The 12,992-nt window shown below is 41.8% G+C and overlaps 2 protein-coding genes across 2 annotated transcripts; both read right to left on the bottom strand.

Moving 5' to 3' along the window:
* Positions 1 to 424: 424 nt before the first annotated feature.
* Positions 425 to 7,737, bottom strand: katnal2 (katanin p60 subunit A-like 2; the record flags this gene model as incomplete). The annotated part of the gene is made up of 15 exons (XM_079179273.1): positions 425 to 564; positions 1,603 to 1,705; positions 1,906 to 2,068; positions 2,406 to 2,516; positions 3,117 to 3,208; positions 3,357 to 3,475; positions 3,653 to 3,716; positions 4,499 to 4,597; positions 4,978 to 5,055; positions 5,699 to 5,797; positions 5,887 to 5,989; positions 6,213 to 6,249; positions 6,379 to 6,545; positions 7,126 to 7,196; positions 7,684 to 7,737. 15 exons carry the CDS (start codon positions 7,735 to 7,737, stop codon positions 425 to 427), a joined length of 1,500 nt encoding a protein of 499 aa, XP_079035399.1.
* A 1,691-nt stretch (positions 7,738 to 9,428) lies between these two features.
* Positions 9,429 to 12,789, bottom strand: sigmar1 (sigma non-opioid intracellular receptor 1). Its single transcript, XM_079179707.1, has 5 exons — positions 12,542 to 12,789; positions 12,336 to 12,387; positions 11,866 to 12,014; positions 11,589 to 11,681; positions 9,429 to 11,430 (listed from the first exon to the last, which is right to left on the bottom strand). The coding sequence occupies exons 1-5, from the start codon at positions 12,684 to 12,686 to the stop codon at positions 11,201 to 11,203; spliced, it is 669 nt and encodes a 222-aa protein (XP_079035833.1). The 5' UTR covers positions 12,687 to 12,789; the 3' UTR covers positions 9,429 to 11,200.
* Positions 12,790 to 12,992: the final 203 nt, after the last annotated feature.

Genomic DNA, 12,992 nt, shown 5'->3' with positions numbered 1-12,992 from the left:
AAGAGACTGCATACAAAAATACAAGCACTGACCCAGATTGCCAAACAAATTAGTAGCACTGGCTCAGAATATCAAAGTTTAAAGGTTTTTTATTTTTTTACTTTTACTTTTATGCCTTCACCCGTGTCAAAAGATAGACAAAAATGCAATACATTTTCTAAATTCAAGAGGCAAAAACATTGCCTACAAAATTTGAGTGGTGGGAAGATTTTTAATTGACTGATGTCAAATATTCCACCAGAAGTTATATCATGGGGACATACTGAGTTCATTCAATTATGGTTTTTGTTTTATATAATGTGTGTGTGAGCTTAAAATAGCCCTAATAAAGAGCACACTCTTACCCTGACTCCCACTAACAACAGTTGGTCCTCTGTCAGATAGGCTGTAGTATTAAAGTCTTTTTTTTTAAATAGCCGGTGTGTCAGACGGACTCGTACTCTCTCTCCCAGGCTGTGTATCTGTCCATCAGGTTCTTGGCCGAGGGTTTGGTGTGTGTGATGACGTCCAGGAAGTCAGCTGTTGTCACAGTTTCCAGCTGAATGGCGGGCAGGTCACTGTCTCCTGTGAAGGATAATGTAAATCAAGCTGCAGTGTGTATAAGGGACACTTGACTCGTCGGGGTCCATCTTGCGTCGTAGAGCCAAGACGACTTTACTTTTGGTGTGCTGCAGCAAATGCCTTCACGCCTACACGCCAACACACCTAACCGAGAACTTATATTAAGAAAACTCATTGCGTCTGCCATCAATGTGTTTTAGCAATAAAACCAAAAATAAAAAATGTACAATAATTTATACGATATCATTATAGAATTATAATAAATATAATCATAAAAAAAAACATTAATTTAATTGAAATGCAATTGAAATAAACAGCTGCTTAACTGAAACTAATAGAACAGATGTTTACCCAATCACATTTCAATAAAACCATGGAGGGCTTTGCCTCATTTTTCTCAAACAAAAAGACTTTCCAGTCAATTTCATCTCTCACCAAAAATACCTGAAAGCATGGCAGCTAAAACAAAGTTCACAATAAAGTAAAATGCTTACTAATAGAATGGGGGTGAAAACAAGATGAGCTTTCTTGACTTAAGTTCTAGGTGAGGCATGTTGGTGAGTAGAAGTAGCTCAACATATAACATTTGTTTTGAGATAAAAACAGCTCTATGCAAGTAACTGCCGTCAGACATTTTGGAAAATGCTGCCGTGGTTATCAGTACGCCATTCGGTAATGGCCCAATACCCAGATTTATTCTAAACACATTAAGCCATAAAAGTATAAAATTTGGCGCTTTTATGACAAAATGAACAATAGGATGCTATGCTGCCCCACTATTGGTGTTTGCTGTAGAGCATCAAATGTAACATTAGTTTCACCGACAACGCATAGATGTACCCTCACACACGACCACATATCTTCAGCAACTGAGGTGTACTGTGTTGATGAGGCGTTTGTTACAGCTTGCCAAAGTACACATATACACTTATTCTAGCTGTAGCAAGTACAGTGAATGTACTGTGCGTTAGTTGGCTGTGTCATTTGACACCTCATAGTGTGTGTGTGTGTGTGTGTGTGTGTGTGAGCGTGTTGACCTACCGTCCTTATGTGACTCCAGAGCATCAAAGATCTTGCGTACTGGTCTCATGGCGGCCTCCTTGCACACCAGTCTGAGATCAGAACCAGAGTAACCCTCCATCTCCTGCAACACACACACACACACACACACACAAAAAGCACTGTGTTGTGATTGTATTCTGTCTTCTCTCCTCTCAGAGGCAGCAGACAGTCATGACACGCAACACGGTAACAACACAATAAGTATGTTTTCAATGCAACAAAACAGACAAGTAAATGATTTCGACACGTTAAATTGTCTTTACGAGTCTTCCTGTAACACACCTTCGCCAGAGTTTCATAGTCCAGCTCAGTTGGTAGCTCCACCCCTCCTGTGGCGCTGAGAGGAGGCAGCCAATGAGAGATCATGGCTTGGCGAGCTGGCAGGGAGGGAAGACTTACTAAAATCCTCTTCTCTAACCTCCTCAGCATGGCGTGGTCTAGTTCCCTGAGAGAAGAGCAGGAACAGTCAGAAAACTGTAGACGGCAGTTTATTTCTCGTTTACTTTTAGTCCAAATATCCTTTTTGTTCAACTTGTTTCCTTATGTATTCTTTTTTTAATTAGGTTAACAAAGACGGCGATATATGACATTATTTTAGGAAATCATCTCAACCCAACGAGAACTGAGTTGAGCAAGAGAAGCAGAGAGATATAAAGCATATGGGAGAAAAAGACAAAATATGATTGTACGTGTGTGTCCGCCGGTCTTCACTTCATTGCGAAAGATATAATACCGATAGCCATTGAGGTTTGTACATATGTGCGTTTATGTTGGAGTATTACCAAGGCAGGTTGGAGGCAGCCAGTACAAACACAAGGTCCTCGGATTTCGCCAGTCCGTCCATCTGAACCAGCAGCTCGGTCTTCATCCTGCGACTTCCCTCATGCTCTCCTCTGAAAACACGCATCAGTCTGCTGTTATATCAAGTTTATATTCAGCACCACATCAGTCTTTAAAGGCTCTTTATTGTAATTACAGAACCAACCATGTCAGTCTTTGCACGGTGCTCTGCCTATTGTTTTCCTTAAATTAGTGAAGAGCTTCATAATTATGGCTACAGTGATCATTTCAATTATTTTTGCTTGGATATTAATGATCAATTCTGTTTATTATACGTGATGATTTAGAACTATTTTAGTGTAGTTTTGACTATTTTCATGAATTACACATTCATGAAAATACTCATCTGCATTCAGACCTTTATTATGGCTAAAATGGTATATATAGTTAATATAAATGAACTATAATATTTTAATTAAAATTTAAAGCAAATGTCTGATGTAAAATCTTTGTAAAAAAAAAAAAGAAAAAGCATTTCTGGGTTCAGAAATTACAGACGTCTCACAGTAAGTCAAATGTCTTACTCAAGGACAATGTGACAGGAGACATGGCTTCAGCTGAACGGACATACGTGATTGTGTTTCGCAAAGAGTGAACTCCTAACCTTCAGGACGGGGGTAAAAACATTCACCGCACTTCGTGGTTTAGCTCACCCCATGCTGGTTCCTCTCTGGCTCATCACTGACTCCAGCTCATCCAGGAAGATGGTGGATGGGGCGTGGTACCTGGCCAGCTCAAACAGAACCTGCAGACATATGGATACACACAATAACCCAAATCCAGACAAAGTAAAGTACAGGAGAAAATAAATGTAACCTGAAAACGTGTTGTATTATCTTATTTGTTGCATTTGACCTATCGTGTGTGTGTGTGTGTGTTGAAGAAGAACCTACCCGGACCAGTTTCTCAGAATCTCCTCTCCACTTGCTGACGATGCTGGAGGCGGAGATGTTGAAGAAGGTCGTCTTACACTCTGTAGCCACGGCCTTGGCCAACAGCGTCTTACCCGTACCTGTGTGTGTGTATGTGAGTCAGACGGTCACAAGAATGTCCGGAAGAATTCAAAATTGTTGGGATTTTTGGGACGTGAAATTATTTAATGTGATCCACTGATTAACAGCAAACAAACAACAGTTTTGTCTTTCCATCAGCAAACCTGATGAAGGTTTTACGGCACCGGAGGTCTTACCTGGGGGGCCATAAAGCAGCAAGCCTTTCCACGGAGACAGGATGCCTGTAAACAGCTGGGGGTACTGAAATGAGAGAGGAGTCCAATATGAAAACTACAGCACAGATAAACCTTTAAAAATGTTACAGCTGCAAACATAATCTTCCAGCAAGAAAACATACATTTCCATTTTCAGCCGACCAATAAGACGCTGAGCTGTGTGCAAAGAAAACTGATTATCCTGATGTATAGCTGAGTCAGTGCTGCAAATACCACACACTACAAATGAGTCTGAATTCTAGGTGGCAAACAGAGTCCGAGTCAAATCACCAAACTGACCTTTATACTCTAGGGAATGAATAATAATAGAGATGGAAGTTGGGGATTGTGGGAAGGTGGAGGTGCGGTGTTATTCAATAAAACAGTCCGGCAGAACAGAGGACAGACACATCAGTCCTCATCTCCGTCTGTAAATGTCAAGAGGATGCAGACAACCTGATTTGTTGTCATCATATCCATGAGAGAGGTCGAGGTGATGATGATAGAAGCGTGTATTTTCTGTGTGTGAGATGTGTTTTATTTGTATTTGCAATATCTATATGAAGCGGCAAAATTGTATGAATGTGTTTGTGTCTATACATTCTAGATGCCATCATATGTGTGTGTGTCCCTGATTTCCCTGCCTTTCTATTCATCTGTGTATGTGTGTGTTACCATATCATCCCAGATATAGATTTAACGTCAGCCTAACAGACTGGCCTGACCCCGCCGCCCTCCTTCTCCTAAAGCCCTTTAAAGGAGATGTATTCAGAATCGAAGATGGGCGACCGCAGCTGAAATACCAGCATGCCCGGGCAGCGGCTGCACCTTAATGGGATAGACGACGGCCTCTTTGACTAATCGCTTGGCGTCCTCCAGGCCGATGATGTCCTCCCACCGCACGTTGGGGCTGTGCAAATAGATGTCCTTTAGGGGTGAATACACACACAAACACACAGGGTGAGGGATGCATGTGGAAGATATCAGCTTGAACTACACACACACACACACACACACACACCCTGGTGCGATTAGGCTTGTATAAATGGGTATCCTTTAGAGTGAAACATCCGGTAAGGGAAATAGATAGAACCTGGGCCTTCATTAATACAGCACATCTATCCATTCACAACACAGCTCTCCAGTGCCCTCTAGTGGACATATTTGGTATCGCTTAAAGCATATCTTTACAAGTATGCGCCACAAGTTGAGATAAAAATCAGCCTCTCCATGTATATGTTTCTGGTTTGTCAGCGTTTGCAATATAGTGTGTGTGTGTGTGTGTCTGTGTGTGTGTGTAGTAGTACCCTGCTGATGATTGCAGCAAGTTCTCTCATCTCACCGCTCATTCCAGAACAGCCACTGAGAGGCTTTAGCAGCCGTTCCTGCAACAAAGCATAAAATCATTGTTATTGGTTGTAGTGTAGTTCTATTAGTAGCCTTTTTAAATGTAATTAAGGTAGTGTAAATGTAATTAAAATGGCAAGAAAAATTGATATTTTTGCATGTTTAACAGACTATAATTACCACGTGGTCTGAGTCACTGCCAGCTCCATGGATGGAACCTTTGCCGTCAATCATTTGGCCCTAACAGGCAATACAAGATGTGTACTCACTGAGGCCAACTACAGTTTAATAAAAACAAACTGAAAGTGGTGGTTCAGTTTTAATTTCTTCATGAAAGCATGTGTTTGTGTTTATACTTCGTATAAAAAAAGAAAAACAATTAACAACACAAACAAAGGTAAATACATGCAACTGCTATATTGTGTTAAATGGTTGTATTCATTAGGGGCTTGGCATTGTCTGCTATTCTCTGTTACTCTAAGGTGGTTTAGTTAGTAATGTTTTTATCAAAGACTGAACTGAACTCACATAAGACACATTTTAATATAAAACACAAACAATTAAAACCTATAAAAAAATCCTGGGATCTTGTTTCTGTGAAATTACAAACAAATAAAATATGTCTTTGTAAAAAATAATGATCGCCTCCATCTGTAAATAACAACAAACACTCCCCTGTACCTTTCTGTTCATGGCTACCTCACCAGCTGGTCCGTTTCTGATAGAGGAAACATTGAGACCGAAGTCTGACGACTCTGGAGGAGCAGAAGAGATGTTCTCCTGGAAACCCAGTCATCATGATCAGGATGTCAGAATAACCACCGTGTTATTTCAATATTCTGATTTTGCTTGTCCTGTGTTAAATGTACATTTGTATGTGAACAGGCAGCTGTCCTCTTGGCTCCAAGTCCAGACTGTGACCTCGGAGACTTGTTGATTTTGGGAAGAGGCTTCACAGCTGAAGAGGGATTCCTGCAGGACAAAGAGACACACGGAAGACATTTATCAATGGAAGAAGATGGAACCGACCAAGCACACCACACCTTATACACACACTACTGGAAAATCAGTCTAATGCTTCTTCAAATCAATACTTACAATGATGTTTCTGTAGTGTATTGTACCCATTTAGTTTATATCATCAGCATGTATGGACAGTGAATGACTATTAAGTCTGAGAGATGGAGAGACTCACTTCTTTACTCCACCACTTCTTGCGTTTCTGTTTTCACCTTGACGTAAAAACAAAATTGAGATGTAATGAATAAATCCAAATTATTCAGAATTCCGCAGCAAATTTAGCACTTCGAGCATGAGATATGAGCTCTGTGCGGCTCAGTGTTTCAGTGGAGGTCACATACCTGGTTCTGCTGTTCTTCTGATAAGTTTGGGATATTTCTGGAACTTGACGTACTGATAACTCTCGTAGTCCATCAGCACCATCTCCAGATCGATGTTATCACAGACCTCGAACCTCCTCACACCTCCATTAGTCTCCTGGTCCAAGGCCACGGCTGCAGACACGTAGCTGGCGAATGGACACACACACACACACACACACACACACACACACACACACACACACACACACACACACACACACACACACACACACACACACACACACACACACACACACACACACACACACACGGACCTTTTGACAGATCAAAAAGTAACAAAAAACAAGGTCAGCTACGTCTGCTGTCTTGTACTGTGAGGCTGAGGATTCCAATATGATTTAGTTTGAATGTGTTTTGTTGATGAATTGCATACGTTGTGGCCAATGAAGTCAGACAATTTCTATATAGACACACACACACATACACATACAGCATGTCCTTCTTTCTGCTTTTTACAATGGACCAAGTATAAATTGGCACAGCCTTTATACGTCTGTTAAAAACCAAGTCCAGGATTTGAAATCTGCGACATCTCACGTGTCATCAACAGCCGTCCTGTCCTACTCAATCAATCAATCAATCAATGCAGAAATCAAATCCAATCTGCGTGTAAGATCCCCAACTAAAAGCTAAACATGTAGAAACATGTGTGTTTTGACATGCCAATGCACATCTGGAGGTTCCAGCACATAACTGCATACTGACCCTTGCCCCAGCAGGTGTTGGTAAATGAGGATGAGGACACTCTTCCTCCTCATCTCAGTCCTCAGCTCATCCTGTTGGACAGCGACACAGAACACACTCAGCACTTTCAACTGCACACACAACAACACACAACTGCTGCACTATACTAACAACACTCAGGACAAGTCAGAGAAAACTACATATCAGTAGAGGGCGACAAATTGCCAAAAAATTACACACACCTGACTAAGTATCTAGGCAACCTGTAGACGCCGACCTAGCTAGCCTAATTAGCTCACGAGCTAGCTTAACTGCTTGTTGTGTAACGTTAGGTTAAGGTTAGCTAATTGTGACAGTTTAGCTGTTGTTTGCTGCATAACGTGTGTAAACACATCGACCTGGACTTGGATACATGCTAACTTTGCTTATTATCTAGGCCAGTTCATTTGACCATAAGCATAGCTGACGTTAAGTTCCCTTCTCCAAGTACAGTTGCTAGTTAGCTAAAAGGTTAAGAGCTTACCAACCGTCCGTAAAACCTGCTAGAAAACACAAAAACAAAACCCCGTATTCACTCACCGCTTCCCGGGCTTGGTGGGCGACTTTTATTGATTGATACGAAAGCTCCATCATGCCTCTGAAAGCTGAGTGAGAGGGTGGCTATGCTCCAGTTTCCTGATGTCCCTCAGTAGTTTTGGAAGTCTGCTTCAACGTGTTTGTGTGGGGTCGTATGTTTTGTCCCTCGGGGCTACCGTAGAGAAGTGTAACGTTAACGTATCCTTTCTCCTGTAAATCGGTAAATAAATACAAACAATGCAGAGAAAAGTACTGCAAAAACAATGACGATGCCAGATAACTATCAAGATGAGGAAGTTATGCAACCGGTGATCAACACCAACTATTATAAACCAAATTATATTACAATAATTAAGCTGATTGTATTGTACTTTTCCAGCAAATCACAAAGCTTTTCCATGAAATATATTACATACAGAACTCTAAACTTAATGGATAAATAATTCAATTTTGAATCATTTTACTCACAAATGTTGCCATCAGTTGAGAAGCTACATGTCAGCCTAATTAAAGGGTGAGATGTTGTTCCCTTTGGGATGATGGAAGAAGATTCCTATCCAAAAATATCAAGTGATTTGATACTGAATATGTCCACTAGAGAGCAGGGAAGAGCTTTGCTGTGAGTAAATTGAAGCTGCATATTAATGAAGGCTCAGTGGTTCAATCCGTTTCCTTTATCTGATATTTAATTCTAAGGACACCTACTGTATTTATGAAAGCCTAATTGCACATGAATGTGTTTGTTTATGTACATGCACAGACTGTTTCTGCTAGTGTGACTGAATCTAGTATTATTTCTATCCATTCTTTGTAATATTTTCTACTTGCATCTCTTTGTGTGTGTGTTTGTGTTTGTTTGTTTGTTTGTGTGTGTGTGTGTGTGTGTGTGTGTTCACCCCTAAAGGACATCCATTTGCACAGCCCGAATGTGCGGTGGGAGGACATCATCGGCCTGGAAGACACCAAGCGATTCGTCAAAGAGGCCGTCATCCATCCCATTAAGGTGCGACCGCTGCCCGGGCTGGTATTTCAGCACCGGTCGCCCAGCTTCGATTCTGAATACATCTCCTTTAAAGGGCTTTAGGAGAAGGAGGGCGGCGGGGTCAGGCCAGTCTGTTAGGCTGACATTAAATCTATATCTGGGATGATATGGTAACACACACATACACAGATGAATAGAAAGGCAGAGGAAGGGTGGACATATAGCATGAACTCACAGGCTACAAGCATTATGAACGTGTGCCATGACATGTGGAACATGTACACGAGCATGCACATTCACACACAGGCAAACATACACCCACATGAAATGCACACGCTTCTATCATCATCACCTAGACCTCTCTCATGGATATGACAACAAATCAGGTTGTCTGCATCCTCTTGACATTTACAGACGGGGATGAGGACTGATGTGTCTATCCTTTATTCTGCTGGCCTGCTTTATTGAATAACACCGTCTATTCAGGCAGCATAACTCCACCTACCCACACTCCCCAACCTCATCTCTATTTCTTATCAACTCTCTGGAGTGTATAAGGTCAGTCTTGTGGTTTCACTCAGCTTGTGTTTACCACCCAAAATTACCCCCGATGTGTATTTGTGTTTGTTTTGAAGGACAAAGGCACCTGTGATGGCTAAGTCAGGAGAGCTGAGTTCTTAAAATTGATTTGAAGTGTATGTATTAAAAAGCAATAAACCAGGCTTGTATCATTTTCCTTCAAAAACATTTATTTCTTCTGGCACGGTCAGTTTTTATCATTACCCCACAGTAAATTGCACATCCGCTCATCAACATTTAAGGTACAGAGATAATGTTTTTGTTTCGCTATCCATCCACGAGACCACACTGCTACTGATGCTGCTGTTTATAAATCAAATAACGCAAGTTTGGGTAGTTAGACTAGAAACCATACATGGCCCTTGATGGCTTCAGTCTGAAATCAAGACGGTTTCATCTGAAAAGGACGTGAACGGGGACGTGATGGACTAAGCAGCAGCGGTTAGCTAGAAACATTAACATTTCCAAGTGAACTAAATAAATATTTCCAAAAGACTGATTTTCTGACATTTTTTTCACTCAGCATTATATAACAATGTGGAGTTGTAGAGGAGGAGGCCTGTGGATACTGTTTTGTTTTTCCCTGTTGGGTTAGTGCAAAGATTCAGACACTGAACGGAGGCTGAGGGCACTACAGCCAAGTAGCCTTACTAGGTCAGAGCACAATATCATTCAAGTTTATCTCTAGTTACATTTTTAAAAGGATTGTGTCATGTGAATGAATGAAATGTGTATAGTTACAGCACAACACAGCAGAAGTCTTAAGTACAGAGCAGCAGTGTTTCTTTTTTTTAATAATTTTGTAAGCCAAATAGGAATTGCACAAAGAGCTCCCAAATTTCCCCAAAGAAGTATCTGTTGGTGTTTAACAGCACCATTGTGTACAATACGTGGTGTACATTTTCTGCTTTACAATTTGAAAAACTGTCATTGGACTTAATGGATAACCCCTTCATGTTTTGAGAGAAAAGTTGGGTTGTGAAAAGAAATGTGAAAATGGCAATCTGTTAGTGCACAGTAGCTCTGATGTAGCCAAGCACACACAATGCCAGAGTGTCTATAATCATTAAAACACTCCGAGCTTGCATGAAGCTGGCTATGACTCATACTGATTGAGCCATAAAATGGGACATTGCACACGCACACACACACCATTCAGGCAGTTTTCTCCACCATATTCCATCTGGATTTCAACATTTTCCAAAATATAGATTGAATGAGGAAATGGGAGACAAAGTTCAAGAGCGGTCTGGACTTCGGAGCAAACAAGCTTCTTGACGTTTTTTATTTACTTTTATTGGCATGATTTACCGAGAATCCAATGCATGTGTATATGAAATGGGTATTTACTAAGAAAATAGGCTTTGCATTATTTATTTATTACAAGCTAAATTGACAATTGCATATTTGTTTTGAAAGTGATTCCTTGGTCCCCAAAATTGTTGTCTTTTTTTTCCTCCATCATTACTTTAAAAAGTGATTGGTTGGGTACAAATATTGTCTTATTATACCCAGAATAAGAATCTCAGATTTGGTGACTACTTGTGGAAAAGGTTTCTGGGGCTCCATCCTTTAAACCAACTATTTAAGACCTTACAGACTACGTAGGCAGCTTAAGCTCTTACTGTGTAGACTAAGATGCTGAGTAACACCGAGGGACTCGTTGAGCGGTGGTCAGTGGTAAATATTGCACTGTTGATGCAGTTTGATGTCATACGGTGAAGGGAAAGGGACTCAAGCACTTTATTTTGGACAGCCTTAACGAGGGGCAAAAACTTCTATGTATTACTTTACTGCTGCTAATTTGGATCGTCTACAATTCCAGTTGATCTTGAATGATCCAGCCCAGATTCCCCCCCCCATGCTAGATGTTAAGTGTTCAGGGGTAAAGCTGTGTGACGACCAGGCGAACCTTTGATGTAATTGTCCTTGTGCAGGCGTCCAAGCCTCGATCGTGCCTCAGAAAACTCCGGCCTCTGTAAGTAGTGTACTAGTCTCGAGCAGCAGACACTTGACATAGACGCGTACGGTGTAGAACATTGTGAGGAAGTCCTGGGTGCTGAACAAGGTGTCAGCCAGAGCAAATCCCAGCGTGGAGGGGATGAAACCTCTGCCGTACTCCACCATCCACGTCCCGGTGCTCCACTGGACCGACGTGGCCTCGCCTACACCGTGTACGATGGTGTCACCTGTGGAGAAAGAGATTTGGAGGTATGGGAAAAGAAAAACAAAGAAAACACCTATTTGCCATTCAGACGTAGTATGTTTACACCATACATTTGGGATAGACAGAAAACCAATCATTCAAAAACATGACGACGTATATTAAAATGTGTTATGCTATTACCAGGGTAGTATATTTCACTCTTTGTTGTCCCCTCCTTCCACTGTCTGAAGGTTCCGGATATGATGGTGTCAGAAATCTCGGCCCAGTAACGACCTGACCGATAAGAGAGCAGACATGGAGTCAAACTTCTAAAATCATTTTATTTGGTATTTCAGAAACCCTTTAATTCAGTATGACCACAGCAAAGTTCAACAGCTCGATTAGTATCCCTGTTGAGACAGATGTTTCCCCTTGGCATGACAAAACAGACAGACTTTCAGTCCCCTTCCTTCCTCACCCGAGTGTCCTCCTGTGTCCACTGCAGTGCCAAACAGCAGCACGTACTCTGTGAGCGAGGCGTGGAGTAGACACATCGAGCCCATCCAACCACCGGCGTTCACAAACACCCACTGCAGGTCCTCATCTGGCAGGATGTGGCCAGGATACCTAGTTTGATTAGACTTTATCGGTTTGTTTTTTCATCTAGTGAATTCAATTACATGTATGCACACCAGGAAGGTTACTGGGAAAACAGCCTAAGGAAGAGCAACGGCTGATTATCAAACACATCATTCTAATATTCATTAGATGCAGTCCGACATGGAGGGCAGAGCTGGAACAGACTCAGCTCTGCAACACATCATGTACCATAGCATATATAGTATTCATTGACTGAATATGGGTCAATCGCGGTTTTGATAACACTTGAAATGTGCATTAGATAGCAGCTATTAGTGCTTACATGCCAGTAAGTGTCTGAATGTTTACCTCTTCCTGAGCTCCACCACCACTTTGGAGAAGGCCTGTTCATGGTCCTGTCCTGAATAACGACATGTACAGTATGGAAGGCAGTGAGGAGGACTACTTAGGGTACTTACAGTCCTGTAGTTGTGCTTTAAACTGCATTTCAGTGAACTGAAGGTCGGTATTGATTTGATTTTGGTATACAGCTCCTCATTACTCATCTGGCTCACCTGCGTACTGTTTGGCCAATTTGGCGACGTCGTCTTTATTGAAAACGTACTGCTTGGTGGCCATCCAGTGTCGCAGCAGCAGCACGGCCGGGACGGTGACTGCGGCGAACAGGAACAGATGTAAACTCGTTTTGACTACAGACATGGTTGAAACGGACAGAGAGACAGCAGCAGCTTTGCCTACACGTGTATACAGAGGTGGACAGGTGGCTCCAGACACGCCATCGGGGGGGGAAAGGAGCGAAGTGGAGTCCAAACTCCTTCTTCCTGGTCATGTGGGAGCGGGAGGTGCTGCTCAGCCAATCAGAGGACGAGTTAGTCGCGTGGGCGACGGCAAATTCTGGGTTGCCAGCATTGTTGTAAAACCCTCTTTAGGAAGTTTTTATTTATTTAGCATTCTTATTAAAACAAAGGCATCAACAAATGTAAATGTTATGAATTGGTATTGAAA

This window comes from Pholis gunnellus (genome assembly GCF_910591455.1).
Source record: "Pholis gunnellus genome assembly, chromosome: 18".
NCBI lineage: Eukaryota > Metazoa > Chordata > Actinopteri > Perciformes > Pholidae > Pholis > Pholis gunnellus.
This window is presented reverse-complemented; position numbering and strand designations above follow the sequence as displayed.